Source organism: Ambystoma mexicanum, chromosome 2q (genome assembly GCF_040938575.1).
Source record: "Ambystoma mexicanum isolate Mex_15411 chromosome 2q, UKY_AmexF1_1, whole genome shotgun sequence".
NCBI classification, from domain to species: domain Eukaryota; kingdom Metazoa; phylum Chordata; class Amphibia; order Caudata; family Ambystomatidae; genus Ambystoma; species Ambystoma mexicanum.
The window spans coordinates 1171504440-1171522765 of record NC_090924.1 but is presented as its reverse complement, the minus strand read 5'-3'; the positions used below and the strand labels follow the sequence as shown (position 1 = coordinate 1171522765).

The following is an 18326-nucleotide window of genomic DNA, read 5'->3' as shown; positions in this document are numbered from 1 at the left end:
TCTCCATTCTGTATGTTGCTTAAGTCTGTCTGTATCACTCTGTTAAAAATAGATGGTGACTCGCAGTACCCTTGTGGAAGACGAGCATGTTTCCACTTCTGGTTTCTCTACATAAAGCTGGTCAAGTTTTGTGAGTCTGGGTGTAGTGATACTGAGAAGAATGCATTAAGTCAATGACCGTGAAGCATGCAGCTTCTGCCAGAATGCTGCACAAAATTGTTGCCGGGTTTGCAACTAAAGGATATTCTGCTTCTACAATGTGGCTACGAGGTCTTAAATCCTGTATGAAACGCCATGACCCCCCCCTTCGCTTTTCTGACAGGATACACCGTGGTATTGCATGGGTACTCTGATGGTACAAGGATGCCTCTCTCAATCAGGGCTGTTATTGTCTCATAAATGCCCTCATCTGCTTCTTTAGTTAGAGGGTACTGCTTCACTCTTGGTAAAATTGCTCCCGGCTTCAGCTTGATCTTCGCACCCCCTATGCTCTTTATGTGACGCACGTCATAAGGACTTGTGGTCCATAAGGTGCTGGGTACCTTGGCCATATCCTCCTCTCAGGATGGGGGGTGGCGCCTCCAGTGCCATTACAATTCTCTGTGGTACTTCCCTGTAATGTATTTGTAACCAGTAAGTCACATTCATCTCGAACACCATCTCTATTTCTAGTTTCTCTTTCCAGAATAGCTGTTCATCTGTCACTGTGGTCAACCTGCACCCCTCTGCCACTGCGATCACTGCTCTCCATGCCCATCCTGTGTCATCCATCCCATGTATTGCAATCCAATCCTCTCTCGCAACCACTGCCTCTATTTCTGTTGGCACTATGGTTCCCTCTTCTTCGTCCATTGATAGCTCAGGCCTGAATAGGTACTCGCCACATCTTCCCTGCAATTCCTGCAAGCCGTGCAAAGACAATGTAAGTTCCTTACTGAAACATTTCTGCATTCAGTGGCACCCACCTCTGTACCTTGCATCCGAAATAGGCTGGGGCAATCTGTCTTACATTGAGCATGTGTATTCCTGGTGTGGAACACACTATTCTCTTGTCTGTAAATGAGATAGTCATTTTCAGTCTGCTCATAATGTCTCATCCCGATATGTTTACAGGTGTCTGTCCAAAGTAAAGTAAAAGGAGTGATAGATCGTGATCTTCTATAGAAGGTGAGATGTTGTCTGTGAAAGGAACCACTTCCCGAGCCCCAGAGAACCCTTGAGTGTTCATGGCACCGCTTGACAATGTAAATGCTTGTTCCCTAATGCAGGACCTAGTTGCCCCTTTGTCAACAAGAAAGGAACATGTTTTGTCACCTATCGCCACCCATATGCGAGGTTCCTCCACAGGGTTCGGTGTGATCAACAGGACAGGACACATAAAGTTCATCTCTGGACTGTCCTATTGACAGTACAGGGACATCCCATTCCCTGTAAAAGGGTTGACTGCCACCATGATAACTCCTCCCAGTTGTCTGATGGGAACTGTCGCTAGGCACTGAATCTGTTGGTTGTCTTCATGACCATCAGTCTGGCTTCAGAGCTGCCAGAAGCCCTGAAACTGCTCTCCTGAACATCCATGAAGACCTGCTCTCCAACCTCGACTCTAACACCCCCCGTGTCCTCATCTTGCTTGATCTCTCTTCTGCCTTTGACACTGTCAACCATTCCATCCTGCTAAAATGTCTCAGTGATAACCTGGGTATCACTGTTCAGGCCCTGGTGTGGCTGACTTCCTTCCTCTATGACCGACCCTTCCAGTTCCAACTTGGGTCCTTCCTCTCTGATATCTTTTTCTCTACCTGTGGTGTCCCCCAGGGGTCTAACCTCTCTCCCTGGCTGTTCAACCAATGCCTGGCACTCCTTGCCCACCGCATTGCCGCTTTCTGCCCCAACTTCCAGTGCTATGCAGACGACACTCAGCTCATTTTCAGGCTTCCTTCGGCCACCTCTTCTCCATCCCTCATCTCGGACTGTCTGTCTGCTATCCAGGAGTGGTGTGCCGCAATATGACCTATGCCTTAATGCCAGTAAGACTGAGATTCTCCTCATTGGCATGTCCACTCCTTCCTTTCCTGTAACCCTCTTGCCGGCCTCTCTTGGCCCTCTTCCTGCTCCCACCTGCAAGGCTAAAAACCTTGTCATCTTTGACTCCACACTCTCTTTCTCTCCCCACATCTCTGATGTCTCTAAGAAGTCACACTACCATCTGCACCTCCTCAGAGGTATTCTTCCTTTTCTCTCCTTCCAATTGAAGCTCACTGTCTCCAGAGCTCTGGTTATCTCTAGGCTGAATTATTGCAATAGCTTCTTTCTAAATCTGCCTGCTTCTACTCTCCTCCCTCTGCAACTCATCCAGAACAGGACTGCGAGACTTGTCCTTGGCCTCAAGCCCGGGGATCGTATCACTCCAGGACTGAAATCTCTGCACTGGCTCCCAGTGGCTGCGAGGATTAAGTTCAAAACACTCTGCATCATCCACAAGGCCTTCTGGGGCCTTGGGACTCAATACCTTCAACTCTATCTTTCTAAATATCTTCCTTCTCGAGCTCTTCGCTAATCCGCCTCCAACTCCCTCAGGGTCAGACGCTTTTCCAAGCAACGAACGGGTGGTAGATCTCTCTCTTCTGCTGGGGCCTCCCTCTGGAACAGCTTCCCTGTCTCCCTGAAACTTGGGGAGAACCACCTTTGGTTCCGGAAGCACCTCAAAACCCTCATCTTTGCTTCTGCTTTCTCTCCCCCTCCCCCCTGCTGAATTCCTGGCTTATACTGAGACTGCACTGGTCACCTGGCCACCCTTCTGATCTCAGGCACAAGCCCTGCCAGTTGCTCGCCTGCACTGCACTGTCTCCCTGGCAAACCCTGCACCTGGGGACTGTTATCTGTAACCCTACAGTCCCCTCACCAGAACTTTATCTGCACTCACCCTGCACTTGCCACCTGCTGGCCATTCTTTTATTTATCTTGCTTATTCATTATCCCATGTACCGCACTTTCCTTTCTTTTATTTATCTTGTTTATTATCCCATGTACTGCACTTTCCCCTCCCCTTTCCCCCACACTTCTCCTTTTTCCCCCTTCCCTTGCACTTGCGCGATCTGATTGACACCTAGCCTAGTAAGATCGCTGTCTGTCTTCCCTCTGTTCCCCCTCCCTTGCCTCGTCGCGCCTTGAAACACTTGTGTATAGGTGCGTTATAAATGCCATATCATATCCTATAATATCATATCATATCAAATCATTGAGTCCATGTGTGCTGCTCGGTCATTGCTCTGTATCTGTGCTAGTTGCTGTGTATTCCCTTGAATCTGTGGTTCTTCTGAATACTGCAGTGCTGGCATCTGTGCTACCTGCATTTGTGCTTGTGGCATCTGTTGATGTGTGCCCTGCATCTGTCCTTGTTGTTGTTGGTCCTGTTTATAGTAATCATCATGGTCCCCTTGATAGGGCTGCTGGCCCTGCGCTCCCCATTTCTGCTGCATTCCCCTGTACCTACACCCTCTCAAAATGTGTCCTAACTGCCCACATGTCCAACACTGTGGTGGCTCCTTCCATGGCCCTTGGAATCCCCCAAGAAATCCCCTGGATTTTGCTGCATCTGTTGCCCATATCCCCAAAACCCTCCTGGAAAGACCCCTTGGTTGTGATGCATCTGTGGCCCGAATCCACACCCTCTCTGTTGGCCCCCCTTCCTCAGAACCCTTGCTGGGGACCACGCCGCCCCATGAACCCTCCCCCCATGGGCAGTGCAAACTGCTGTGGTTGTAGCTGCTGATGATGTGCCTGAGGGGTGGGGCTGGTTAAGACCGCCCCTACAATCACATACTTCGATAGTTTTCTCTATACTAGTTTTGCTTCACCTATTTTCCTGTCCTCTGCCTTTTTCTTAATCTTCTCCTGCCATTGCCTACAGTGATGAACTATCGTGAGTTGTATTACTGGCTATCCTTTTGCTTCCATCCCTACCAATTTCCTTAAACTCTTCTGTACAGGCTCTGGTAGCCCCTGTATGTGATAAAATATTGCTACTGTTTTATCCCACGGCTCTTGTGTTTCGAGGCACCAAATCTCCTGAATGTACTGCACAGTGTGTTCGTCTTCCATCATCTTCCGAGACGTAATCACCCCAATATCTGATGTGTCTGGGTATTGTGTCCTCAGTGCTTGCCATACTGCTGGCCTGCAGTTTGAAAATGGCGACCCGTTGTGTGCTGTGTTCCGTGTCGTCACCCCTGGGAAACCCGCCCTTTTCCATATGTCATCAGCTGCATCTCCTAAGATCGACACTAAGGGCCTCATTACGAGGTGGGTGGTAAGGGATTACCGGCACCTGTAAGGGCACCAGTGCCGGTAATCCCTTACCGTCCTACTACGAGGTCCCTTAGCGGGTCCTGGTTTTACCAGGCGTTATGGAAGGGACCCGTTAAGGGACTTCAGAGCTAATAACGGTACCGCAATTTGCGGTACCGTTATTAGCACCTTTCCATTGAGGCCTATGGGGGCTGAAATGGGAATGGGGAATGGCTTTTTCAATCGGGACTTACCGGTCCCGCAAAGGTCGGAATAGACAGGTAAGTCTTCATTGAACAGGACCGGGCACGGTACCGGTATTGGAGGTAGTCATGGCATTAATAGCGGCATGACTACCCCCAACCTCGTAATGAGGCCATAAGAGTCCCTTTACGTCTCCCACAGGTAACCTGTGTCCCGCTGTCATCTTCTCCATCTCAATTCTACTTTCCAGCCCCTGCATTCAACGATGGCAGCCTACACTTCACATTCTCCATGTCTGTATGCTTCCATGGTACATAGTGAGGTTGTTTCCCTCCGCTCTCTGATAAGTTCATCTGTGTGAACCCCCCCTCCTCCTCATGCGTCCTTCTAGTCGGCCTGACGTGTCGGTCCCCTCACTCACCCTTGATGCCTGTGCATACATCTATTGGCTCTAGTATGGGTACTCTGGTGTTGTCGTCATATCTCCTTGTTAACCGTCCCCTTGAACAAGCCATTGCTGTCTCCCCTTTCCTTCGTCCTGGGAGGTTTCTAAGCCTATCGATATATGTATTGGTGTCCTTTTAGGTGTGCAAGTCGGTTGCCAGTCGTGTCTGCTCACTCGAGTTGCCCCCTCCTACTCCATATATGTGTGTCCTGAACTCCCATGACACCTGCTTGTCTTTTCCTGTCCCCGTTGACTGGGATCAGAACTGTTCCCCCCTTTCTTCCCCACTGTATCTGTCCTCTATGTCAGACCCTGTGTCCATGTTACTACAGAAATCGTCTGTGAAACTCAGCCTCCTTGATGTCAGGTTTCATGCTGAGGTCAATGTCCCTCAAATCATACCTGCTTCCTCCACCCTCAGGTCCCTAGGCCTGCTCCGTCTCTCTCTCTCTGCTGTGCTCCTACCCCGCAAGCTTGTGTTGTCTGGTTCGGTGTGTCTATCCTCCTCGAGTATGTCGCCTCCCCTGTCTAGAGCTCCTTGTGTCTTTATCGCCCATACTGCTCGCTCGACCTGCTCCCTGCACGCTCGTACCCTTGCCAATCTATCCAACTGTAACTTCCTCTGATCCCTCTCAGCTATCTTGCATGTTTCCCACTCTGCTACTCCTCTTGAATCTCTTCCACTTCCCTTGTCTTTCTATCCTGCTGCTCTTGCTCTGCTCTGCCTTAGTCGACCCTTCTGCCTCTCCATCTGTTTTCCCTTCCAGCTTCAGGAGTATCTGTCCTCCTATCCACTCGTTCGTGGCTATGCTCCCGAGCCCCTCCCTCGCACCCTTCTGCACCTCGCTGCTCGCACCTTGATTCGTAGCTGGCTGCCCTGTGCCTTTCGGGGTCTCCTCCTTAGTATAGGGTGGTGGCTTATATGTAGGATTTGAGTACCCCTGTGCTGCCCTTAATTCTCGCATTGGGTGCATTCCTTGCTCATCGTCTGTGTCATCGGATGCTACACTTGAAGGGACATGTGGAGGTGCGGAGGGATGAGCCCCTGTCTCCTTCACGTCCTGCTGGCTCAGCATCCATCCACTGACGCCTCGCTGAATCCTCCTCGTCCTCCTGAAACATGCGCCACAACTCGAATATGGCCATGCGTTTCGTTAGCTTCTTCCCCTTATAGGTGCCCTGTATGTGTGTCAGTAGTGATTGCTGCACGTCTTTGGAGAAACTTCCACAAGATGGACATGGTTTGCCAGAGTTTAGCTAACTTCCCCTCTGTAATTTTGGACCACTCTATGCTATACTTATAAATCTTCTCCTGATAAGGTGGGAGCATCTTATACAGGTGCTGAAGGGGTGTCCCCACTGCACTTCCCTTGATACATGTTTTTCATGCCCTTCCCTGACTTCAAGTCGAGGGTTTCGATAGTCTGCTATTCAGGGAGAAAGGTACAGTATAATGGCAATACCTTTCAATTTGTACGAGCCTCTCTGGCTCCACAACTCATCAGGCGTGCTCCGCGCACGCCCCTCCTTCACAATCACTACTTCGTCAGGCACACTCACAATCTTGCGCACGCGCCCCCCGCGCACCGCCACTGGTTCACCTAGTCTGCCAGTCCCAAGTTTCCAATACTAGCTCCTCACCGTCTCATGCTGTCTGTGGCCTATGTACAAACCTACGGGTGACATCACCAGTCTATTGACCCAGGTAGTGCAGAAAAATCAAATACAGCGCGCACACTGTAATAGCATGCTACTACCAACCCACACAAAAACCCCACAGCTGTCTTCGCACCTCCAGGCAGAGTATACCAATATTCTCTTGTGATCGAACTGTACCCGCGGCGTTGCCTCACGTGCAAAACGTCTCACTCCAGGAGACTTAATCAGTCGACTCACCTTCTGCAATCTAGGCCAGCTCCCTTACGGGGATACCGTCATCTATGACCCGAGCTAAAATGCCCAACCCACAGGAAAACCACTTATTTACATATCTTCTGTCATCCGTGCCCTCGAGTCAATAGTCCAGGTTATTCACCAGAACCGTTTACCTCTAAAACCGAATGTGCACTAACATAGAAGAAGGACGTCTATCTCCGCTCCTGTCCCTACTAACTTTGATAATACTAGACAATACTTTGACAACACTCGACAATGCTAAACAATACTTCACAATACTCAATACCCTCCCTCACACCCACAAATGCTGTTAGACTGGGTGAATACTTATACTCCGTGGTCTGCTGGCACTGCTCGGCTGCCGACTCCTCCAGAAGGTGCTTGCTTCCCCGTCCTGATCTGCCTTGACCCTTCGCTGACATTGGGTAGGATGATTTCCAAAGGGCTCCTGACGGCCTTTCCACGGCCACGCGTTTTCCTGTCTTCTCGAAATATGCGAGGGTTCTGCAGCCTCGCAAGTTCGGCAGCGGAGGAGACGACCTGGTGCCGGGCTGGTGCAGCCAACCATCCTCTCCGCTAACAAGGGGATCGACCCCCAGGTATGCCAGAGGGACACTGGAAGTCTGCAGACTTGCAGGGCCCAACATCCTCCCCGAGGATACATGGAGGACTCAGTCAACGGCAAGTTCAAACTGCGGTTTATTATAGACAAAACCAACAGGGATCAGCACAGGAACAGAAAATATCCATGCACATCTCGCAGGCCGGTTTTACTTCCAAATGGCGCCAGCAATTCATCACAACTAGGGCCCATCTCTAGAAAACCTATCGGTCCAAGTGATTGGGTGTGCATTACAGATGTTATTCTACTGACCCTATCATGTCAGGTGACTGGCCTGTCCCGTCCCCATGACGTTTATCTTCTACATTGTTGTAGAGTAATGGCTCATCATTGGCCCGTGTCCCCCTTCCATCCACCCCTGGATACTAAACTGTGATTGGTCAGTGCTGTCACCCCAGGCCTGGAACTAGCTCACAGCACCCTGTACACCTCTTCAAGGTGATGGGAATGGCTATGTGTCTGCATTGTAACTTTGCTTATGAGAGTGCTCTCCTGTCCGGCGCAACAAGTGTTACATATTGTTGCATACTTGTTGCGGTCTGAGCTTGGCTGCCTGGGACCGGCACTCCTTTGCCACCGCTGATCGCTGTCCATTGTCTCTTCGGCTGCGTCACATGTTCAGAGACCACGAATTTGAGCTGTGCAGTTCTGAATTATGAGGATTTATTTGTATGTATTTTCTGCAGCTGGTCCCTTTGTTGTCTGGAGATTGGAATGTCATCCATATCTCTTGACCTTGACTGCAGGTTCTGTATCACACGTCTTGCTCTCTGTCCAGCCTGAATCAGCTCAGCTCGTCCCTTGCTCAGAGGCAGACGTCTGCTGTAATTTTCCTAAACATTATAATGTGGTTTCTCCCGTGTCCATGCTGTACTACATTTCCATAGGTTAGTCACACTTGCCTCTGGCAGATCCCATAGGTGCTCCTGCAGTTCCATAACGTTATTGGCGTGTAAGCATCTGCAAGCTCTGCTCAGGATCTCTTGCGCCTTGCGGTTTCTGCGCAGCTGCATTTGGCTAATGGCAAAAATAATAAAAGCAATGATAGTATGTATATGTATCAGTCCACTAACTATAGAACTGTAAGCTGGTGTTCTTCATGTATTCAAGTGCCTGTTTGTGCCCCGAAGTGTGGATGGCACGTGTGCTTCATGTCTATCACTGCTATGTCTTGGTGTCTCTAAAGACATCAGCAAATTGTCTTTTTGGGGTTTGTTCAAACTGTCCATACAGGTGTCTCTAAACATAGCCTGTGGCTTTTCATCCATGCATGGATAGATCTGTATGTCCCTTGGTCAGTATGGCTGGCTTAGGGGATGCCTCTCAATGTACTTGTCAATCATGGGTCCGTTGGGAAGTCGTCCAAAACAGAATGGGTGATTGCAGTGTTTTCTGGCCTTCTTCCTCGTCATGAATTTAGTAGGAGTGGGGGTAGTGGCAGGCTTCCCGATCCCTCTTCAGTTTGTTACCTCTGTCGGATGCCCTCTGGTGCATGGGTTTGAAGAATTTGGCTCTCCAGGTCTTTTAAACTCTAACTCCCACCAGCCCCAGCTAGAATAGTCAATGGAGAGGAATCATGGAAGTCGGAGTACAACAAATCTAGTGTCATAGAGGTCACACAGGCTGTATACCTGCACAGTTCCTAATCTGAACTCAGAAAATAATCCCTATCAGTAACTGGCATATTTGAACATTCTGGAAAGCTTCTGCCTAAACTCCTCGACATATACAGATATGTGTAAAACTACTCACTGGCAGGCTGTATAACCGGTAATCACCAATGCATGGCTTCTCTGTTTATCTCTTAGAAACTGAGCACATGGTCCTTGGTTTTCAGATGCATCTAATGTGCATTGCCTTTGTGGGGTACACAAAAAAGACAGCATGTGCACTGTTTACAACTGTCCAAGTACTGGTATATATTGACTGTCAGCCAGGGTAGTCTGATCTAACCACAGGCTCCTGGGCCTGTCAATACCAATGCAGTGAATCAGTATTGATCTCTCCCATGCACGCACAGTGGAGTTCAGTAATGGCCGCCGCCATGAAGATGCCAGCTTTTATGACAATGGGTACCTACAGACTGTGGCTCCTATCTAGCACACACAAACAAGGCCACAATGGTCTGTAGGGATCAAGCCTTGCTGAAATACTGAGAGGATTTCCGGCACAGGGTGATCAACCCTGTGTGGACATTCAAGTTCAATTTCCTCCTGAGTTTCTTGTGGCTAATTGTGAAACCATCTTTTGAATAAAGTTTTATGCAGTATGTTTGAATTCAGAAAGTTCACCTATTGTGCGAATGGGAAGGGGTTAAAGCTGGAAAACAAAAAAAGAAACATTACGGGGTAGGAGTAGGAAACAGTAAACACTCAATAAATAAAACCGCTTTATTGTGCCGAATTTATTATCAAAGCCATTTTTTGAAATACGTAGAATACCCTATTAAAGAGAAGGGAAATTGCAAGACTCAAGCAAACTCGTGAATGTCGAATGCTCCCTAACCTCAACACAACATTGCCTAAAGACATTGGTGGGATGCTCACTCCTAATCTGCCATGACTGTAAAAAGTCATTGAACTATCAATACTTGCAACATACCTTTCTCCAAAACAAGTTTAACACATAATCCGTTACTTCTCTACATTGTGTGTTTTATTCTGCCTAATTTGTATTCTGCCTAATTTGTATATTCCTCATTATTTCTGCTCAAATTCTTTTCTCCCGTATTTTGCATTGCTGCCGGACACAGAGCCTGGATATGATAGATGATGAGGTGAGTTGTTTAGAATCTATCACCAGTGCGGTTTTGTGATATCATTGTGTGATCAATTAATCCTGTACATCTCCACAATTCATTCATCTACGGAAGTGAAGCATGAGTTCAGGGAATGCCACACCCTGGTTATTGAAGATATGATGGGATTTGTAAAAAGTATTTTTCAGTTCACAAACTGTGGTGGCAAAGGGCAAGAAGAATAGAGCCAAAAAAGCCATCGTCACATTACAATCAACCAATATGGAAATAAACCAATATATGAGCAACAATGAATACGAATCAAATACCTACTAATATTTTTCATGTAAACGTTTAGATAACCACCCCAAACCCCTTTTTTAAAAAATACATATGTCTGAAACCATTGTAGAGGGATGTTAATAGTAAAGTTGTAGTTGTTGTAACACACATGGGTGACAAACACAAGTATACAAACAAGTGTAATGCTTTGATTCAATCAAACAAGACTAACTAAACTTTCACTCTCCCTCAAAGAAGACGCAAGATGACCCTAGGGAATGACGTTTCGCTACCTGTCTAACTGGGATAGGAAAAAAGGAATATGTCCCTCCACTAAACCCAAACAAATGAATGAGACAAGTATCATAAATGTATGGTCACCAACCAAGACTTGCCCTATTTGTCCACTGTGCCCGTATCCTACAATGTAACCCGAATACGAGGACCAGTTAACTCACTGTAACTGCCTTAAACTGATCGCAACACTTTAAATATCTGTAACTTTCTTGTATATATTTCACCATGTACAGTATGTTTGTAATTGTATATATTAATGTAACCTATGGCATGTTTATGTATATTGATGCTGTGACTGTAACTTAAGATATGTGCCCAGATGCCCTTGGGCCAGGTGCGCTATATAAATAAAGAAATACAAATACAAATGTAGACCACATTAGCAGTGAGCAAAATAGCATGATCCATTTACCCAGCCCTGGGAGAAAGGTGCAAAACGAAAGTATTTTTAAAACCAAAACATAATTAAAACACAAGGGGCAGGACAGACCCATTCAGCATTTAAGGCGTGATGAGTTTTACTTTATTTTAGCCACCCTCAGTGTGTGACAATGTAATTTGTCCACAAGATAATTGTACAGTCGTATTAAACCACAAGCGACAATGCTCATAAAGCACACAATTAATCAGTTATGCCTATAGCACTCGTCAAAAGGATATCCAAGATGCAGGTCGACTGGTTTCAGTGTCACTGAATCCGCCACTATCTTCAAGACCAAAGAAGACAATTAGTATTTTTCAAGGGTCATCTCTCCTGTGCTCATAGATAGTAAAAAGGTGGCTGTTGAGCGACTTAAATGAGAGGCAGTAAAAACTATTCAGTACACTGAGCGGACGCTCCACTCATGGACTTAATTCCATTAATCTATTTAGTGGAGATAAGAAGAAATCTGAGCGTAGACAACCCTCTCAAGGAGTAAGATAAGAGTGGGAGTAGAGAGATAGGGTAAACATTAGATGACAAGGAAGAGTCAAGGGTAGGTTTTTTGAGGATGGGAATGAAAACAGCATGCTTAAAAGAGGAAGGGAAAGTTAATGAACGCAGAGACAGATTGACAAGAGCCGTGAGATATGGAATCAGGGATGGATAGATATAAGAGATGAGAGAGGCAGCAATAGGATCTAATGGGGAGCCCGTGGGATGAGCACTGGCCAAGTAGGAAGAGGTAGCCAAGAAGACAGAAGAGAGTGGTGGAGAATCCAAGGGAGGAGGAGGAGACACAAGGGTGATGTTTGAGAAAGAGGAACGCTAAGATATGAATTTACAAGTGAAAAAATTAGCTGGTCAGTGGGCACGGGTTTACATGAGAGGGGAGGTCAGGAGGACGAGGGGCAAGAATATAATTGAGTAACTGAAGAAGACAAGGGTGTTGGAGAGCGAAAGAGTAAGTGAAGAGTGGTGCGGTTCTCCAGCATGGGGTCTGGTATGGATTCACATGCTCATGAATATTCCCCGTCGTCAGTTTCAGTTTCGTTTCTGAACTGTCTTTCTCCTAATAACCAATCACTGGTCTCTGGGTCATACTGCCCCCAGCCAATGACTGCCCTCTACCTAAGCCCCTCCTCTGGCAGCCATCTTTGGATTTCTACTGCACGCTCAAGTGTTGGGAGTCCTAGCTCTCAAGCATTTACTGCGTTTTGCGATTTTTCAAGGAGTTTAATCTCATTTGTTCGGTCAATCGAGCCTCAAGCTCCACCGTTTCTACTATCGATTAACAGGGAACCGTTTCAGAATTTTCTACGCCCCTCAAGGGCAAAGTTTTCATCGAGTTCCGCTTCCGCAATCCAGAAGATCTTTGAGGCCTACCCCGCGTGGACATGGCCCAGGACAAAGGGAGTACAATGCCCGGATCCAAGCTGTTCAGGAGCTGCCCTGGATGCAGTTTGCAGAATGTCTTCAAGGAGGACGAGCATTCTAGATGCCTCTATTGCCTTCATGATGACAAAACGCACGTGCAGAAGTACTGTGCATTTTACAAGAACATGTCGGAGCGGACCATGAAGGATCGGCGTATCCGCCTCACCAACTGGCTTGAGGGGAAGAGCACATTAGCAGGTGAGAAGAAGAAGAGGTCCGAGCGGTCTTCTAAGACCTTTGAGGGCACTCTGGTGACAGGGGCCCAACAAAAGGCAAAGCACCGGGGGTCAGCGGGCAGCGGGAGCGCCGAACGGTCGGGCTCCTCGGCTGCCAGGCAGGGTGCACTTTCACCGACGCAATCAACCACGAGCCAACGCTCTGGCTCGGGGAAAGGAAGTCGGAGAACATGGGTAAGCTTCGGGAAAAGTCCCGGTCGATCCCAACAGAGACAGCCGAGGGGGAGCGAGGCGGCGACCCTCCCCCCAAGATAAAGGCCTCATGTGCGTCCAAAGTCGCAAAGGCCTTGATTCACCCGGCTAAGGCCTCTATTGAGAGAGTTGTGGCAGCCCTGGCGAAGCCTGTCGAGGCTACCCCAGTGGAGGGGACATCGGGGCCCAGAGTTTCCCTGCCACCGCGGAGGGAATCCTCTTTTCAACCCATCGATAAGACCCCAGTGGAAAAAGAGGGGGGGCAGTGGCCATCACGGACACAGATACAGCCTTTGAAGAGGAGCTGGCTGAAGTCGTGAAGATCCTGGATAAGAGGTTCGAGGGAGTCCGGTCCCACAGGAGGGATCCCGACGAGGCTGACGAAGAAAGTGACGGTGACGCTGATGAGGTTCAGTGGAGGTGGAGGATTCCACTCCCCAACCGTCGCGCCCGTCGCAGCCGGTACCTGGGCCACAGGACAACTCAGGAGCAATGTTGATGGCGATCCAGGCCTTGTGTACAGACATAAGGACAAGGTTGCCCTTACCCCAACAGACGACCCAGCAGAGCCTGGACCATCGGGAAGCCCTCCAAGCAAGTGGAGGAGAACTCATCCTCCACCGCCCTTCCAGCCGGCCCTCACAGTCTTCATCTCCTTCCCCGGATCAAAGAGATGACACGGGAACAGAGACGGCCACGACGGGGATAGATGACGACGGTGGTGACAACAGGATGGGCCTTCCATCACCACCTCCTTGGGCCTCTCCGCCCGACGAAATTGGCTCCTTCCAAGCCATGATCGCCAGGGCATCCGAGCTCTTCCAGCTCTGCCCCGTAGAACAGAAGAAGGAAGGTTTCCTCTATCAACGGCGTGAGGCCGAGAGGAAGACGGTCCTCTTGGTCCTGTTACTTGACGACATCTGGGACGAGGTGCTGGAGCTCCTGAAGAACCCGTCCACGACCCCTGCCAAGAGAGACCGGTACGAGAAGAAGTACCGGGTCCCGGATTCTGCCCCCATGTGCCTTAAGGCGCAGCCGACTCCGGATTTGGTCGTCTTAGTGGCGGCCAAGAAGACAGCGACGGGGGTGATGGCTTCAACTTCGACCTCCCCGCTGGACGGCGAAGGGAAGAAATTGGATGCCATGGGACAACGGGTCATCTCGTCGGCGGCGATGACGATTAAAGCGGCCAACGCCCTCGCGATTGTGGCCCGCTACGACAGGGAGCTGTGATTCAAGATCGCTCCTCTGCTGGACTTCCTCCCGGACGACAAGAGGGCTGAGGCCCTGGAGATCCTGCAGGAAGATGAGGTGGCGTCGGACCATGCCATAACGGTGGCCACGGACATTGCTGACACCGGCTTCCACCAGATGGGCAACAGTGTTTGCCTTCGCTGGCATGGTTGGCTCAAGGCAACCGATTTCCACCAGGACGTGCAAACCAGAGTTTTGGACATGCCTTTCGACGGGAACAACCTGTTTGGCAAGACAGTGGACGAGTCACTGCAGGCCATCAAGGCCGACACAGAGACGGCGCAGGCCTTGGGAGTTTTGCAGCAACAAAGGCTGCCATTTCGGAACTCCGGAGGCAAGCAAGGTTCCTCCAAAGGATTCATCAGCGGCTCCTCGACGTACCGTCAGGCGGCCCGCTCCTCGTCGCAGGAGGCCTACAAAGGACGCGGCAAGTCAGGAGGATCTCATCGTCGTCAAGGAGGCCAAGGCGGCAAGGCCGCCACCAAGCAGGACTGAACCGGCCGTTGCGTCGGGCCCCCACCTGAACACTCGGTGGGAGGCCGGCTGGCGAAGTTCATCAGCGGGTGGGAGTCCATCTCCACTGACCGATGGGTGCTGGATGCCCTGGCCCGCGGGCACACTCACGACTTTCTAAAGAAGTGCCCCCGCATTCCACCCGTGGCCAGGAAGGAAAACCAAATCCCTCCACTGCTGCTGAAGTAAGGGCGATGCTGAAGAAAGGAGCCATCAAGCTCATCCCAAAGAGGCTCTGGGGCTACGGAGTGTACTCACGTTACTTCCTCGTAAGAAAGAAGACCGGCGGCTGGCGACCCATCCTGGAACTTCGTTGTTTAAACAAGTACATCAAGTCCCAGAAGTTCCGGATGGTCACTCTCCAGCACGTGCTGGGGCAGCTGGAGGAGGGCGACTTCCTATCGTCGCGGGACCTGGAGGATGCCTACTTCCACATCCCCATTCTAAAAATATATCGAAAGTTCCTCAGATTCGTAGTCCAAGGGCGGCACTACCAGTTCAAGGCCCTTCCCTTCGGATTGAAGTCGGCACCCAGGGTATTCACCAAGTGCCTAGCACCAGTGGTGGTGCGGCTGCACCTGCAGGGGATCCACGTCTACCCCTACCTGGACGATTGGCTCATCCGGGCAAGGACAAGAGAACTCGCCGTCGAGCACACAGCAAAGACTGTCCAGCAGCTCACAGATCTAGGATTTTCCATGAACTTCGCGAAATCCCACTTGGTCCCATCGCAAGTCGCACTGTTCCTGGGAGCCAGGCTTGACACAGTGGCGCGATTGGCCTCTCCATCGGAGGAAAGGACGAAGGCCATCCTGGGCAAGGTGCAACGGCTGTCGACCATGGTGAGGTCCATCAAGTCCCTTCTCAGCATGATGTCCTCGTGCATCTACCTCGTGCGCCAGTGCAGGCTGCGGATGCGTCCACTGCAAGAGTTCCTCGACACCCGTTGGATGCAAGCGGCGGGCAGCTTTGAAGTCAGGATCTCGCTCAACGAGACCTTCCCCCAAGCGATCCCGTGGTGGGGCACCCGCACGCACCTCGCGGCGGGTATAGACTTCCAGACCCCGGCACATCAGGAGACGGTGACGACGGATGCCTCCCTGGAGGGATGGGGAGCGCGCACCGGAGATCTCCATGCAAGAGGCCTTTTGCTCCCGGAGGAGAGGTCACTACACATCAACGTCCTGGAGCTCCGAGCCGTGTTCTGGGACCTCAGGTCGTTGCTTCCGTCCCTCAAGGGCAAGGTGGTGAGGATCTTCACCGACAACACCACCACGATGTTCTACATCCGGAAGCAGGGAGGAACCAGATCCCCAGCCCTATCCAAGGAGGCCCAGGATCTGTGGTACTGGGCCGTCACCCAAGGGATGTCTCTGGTACCCTTCCACCTGACAGGAATAAAGAACACCATTGTCGACTCTCTCAGCAGGGAGCTGCGCTCGTGCCATGAGTGGAAGCTGCGACAGGATCAATTGGATCTGCTATTCCAACGATAGGGCAATCCTCAGATCAACTTATTTGCGACGGCGATGAACACCAAGTGCCGGAGGTTCGCCAGCAGGTTTCCCCAGCCGGGGAGCATGGGCAATGCCTTCTCATTCCCCTGGGACGGCCTGTTCCTCTATGCATTCCCCCCGTTGCCGTTGCTGCTGCGACTCATCAACCAGCTCAGACAGTCCCAGTGCAGGATGATCCTCGTCGCACCGGCATGGCCAAGACAGATCTGGTTCCTGGACCTTCTGGATATGTCAGCGTCCCCCCCCCAGTCAAACTGCCAACGGACGCGGATCTCCTCTCCAGGGAAAGAGGCGCCATGCTCCACCACAACCTAGGGTCGCTGAACTTGCAGGCCTGGCTCCTGCAGCACTAGAGTTTGGAGGGTACTATATCCCTGCAGACTGCAAGGAAGTGCTTGCAAAGGCCAGGGCGTCCTCAACTCTCAAGTGCTATGGACACAAATGGAAGAGGTTTTCTGCCTGGAGCCGGGCACAGAAGGTTATCCCTCTACGGATTACGGCCCCTCAAGTGCTGCCGTACTTGCTATCGCTGGCCAAGGCGGGGCTGGCCCATGCCTCCATCAAGATCCATCTGGCGGCTATCTCCCGCTACACCAGAACTCTGGGATGCTCATCCCTGTGGTCCCATCGCCTGGTGAAGGAGTTCATGAAGGGACTGTTCTGATCGTTCCCGCCGGTGAAGGCTCTGGCCCCGGCGTGGGAGCTGAACGTGGTGCTGAGCAGGCTCATGGGCCCTCCATTTGAGCCTCTGCATTCGGCACCGTTGAAGTTCCTGTCGTGAAAAACAGCGTTTCTTGTGGCCATCACCTCCGCACGACAAGTGGGAGGGATCCAAGTACCTGACTTTCCACGAGATGAGGGTGGTGCTGAGGACGCACCCCTCCTGCATGCCCAAGGTGCCGTCGGACTTCCATCTCAACGAGCCCTTGGTGTTACCCGTTTTCTTCCCATTGCCCTTGTTGCCGGCTGAGAGGACTTTGCACTCGCTGGATGTAGCTAGAGCGCTGAAGTTCTACGTAGACCACACAAAGAGTTTTCGGAAGACATCACAGCTGTTTGTGAACTTTGGACCTTTGATCCAAGGGAAGGCCCTCTCGAAGGCTTCCATTTCCAGATGGCTCTCCGGCTGCATCATGCACTGTCACCGGTTGGCAAACCAATCGTTGCCTGGCCGTCTGAGAGCCCATTCAACCAGAGCGATCGCTGCTACCACGGCGTTCCTATCTGGTGTGCCCCTGCTGGACATCTGCCGGGCTGCTACGTGGAGGTCAACGCACACCTTCACGAGATTCTACTGCGTCGACCTGGGATTCCAGGGAGGAGTCCAGAGTCGGCCAGGAGGTGCTGCGCAACCTGTTAACCTGAAGGTGGGCCTGGTGAGGAGGTAAGAGATGCTTATTGTTGAGTTGATGAAATGCTTAATGTTTAGCCTTGCCACCTCCCGTGGTTGTGCATGTATGTACTGCTTGGTATTCTTGTATTCATGAGCATGTGAATCCATGCCAGACCCCATGCTGGAGAAGGAACAAGTTACTTACCTGTAACTGTTGTTCTCCAGCATGGGTCTGGCATGGATTCACTTGCGAACCCTCCCTCCTACCCCTCTCCGGCTCTTCCCTTGGTCCTACTGCCACTTTACGTGCTACCAAATCCGAAGATGGCTGCCAGAGGAGGGGTTTAGGTAGAGGGCAGTCATTGGTTATTAGGAGAAAGACAGTTCAGAACCGAAACTGAAACTTATTTTTTCTTTACCGAGGATTCCCAGCCTGACGACGGGCAATATTCATGAGCATGTGAATCCATGCCAGACCCATGCTGGAGAACAACAATTACAGGTAAGTAACTTGTTCCTTTTTTGCAAATATTAAGAGATTCTTAAGGGGAATGGAGAGAGGATGGAGAGCGCAGATCGTCTGGCGAGTTGGACTTCTACAACCGGCGCTCGGCCTTGCAATACATTATGGTATCATCAGCATACCTCTGAAA

The 18326-nt window shown here is 50.5% G+C and overlaps 1 protein-coding gene across 4 annotated transcripts in view; it reads left to right on the top strand.

Annotated features, from left to right (window-relative positions):
• PPP1R9A (protein phosphatase 1 regulatory subunit 9A) overlaps positions 1-18326 on the top strand; it is a 2290846-nt gene that overhangs the window by 2208990 nt on the left and 63530 nt on the right. For 2 of the 4 annotated variants that reach the window (XM_069648562.1, XM_069648560.1), the window contains one exon: positions 10207-10230. The exons of the other annotated variants lie outside the window; for them this stretch is intronic. In XM_069648562.1, the coding sequence (XP_069504663.1) occupies positions 10207-10230 (24 nt within the window). The remainder of the gene's footprint in view (positions 1-10206; positions 10231-18326) is intronic. 4 annotated transcript variants of the gene reach the window in all.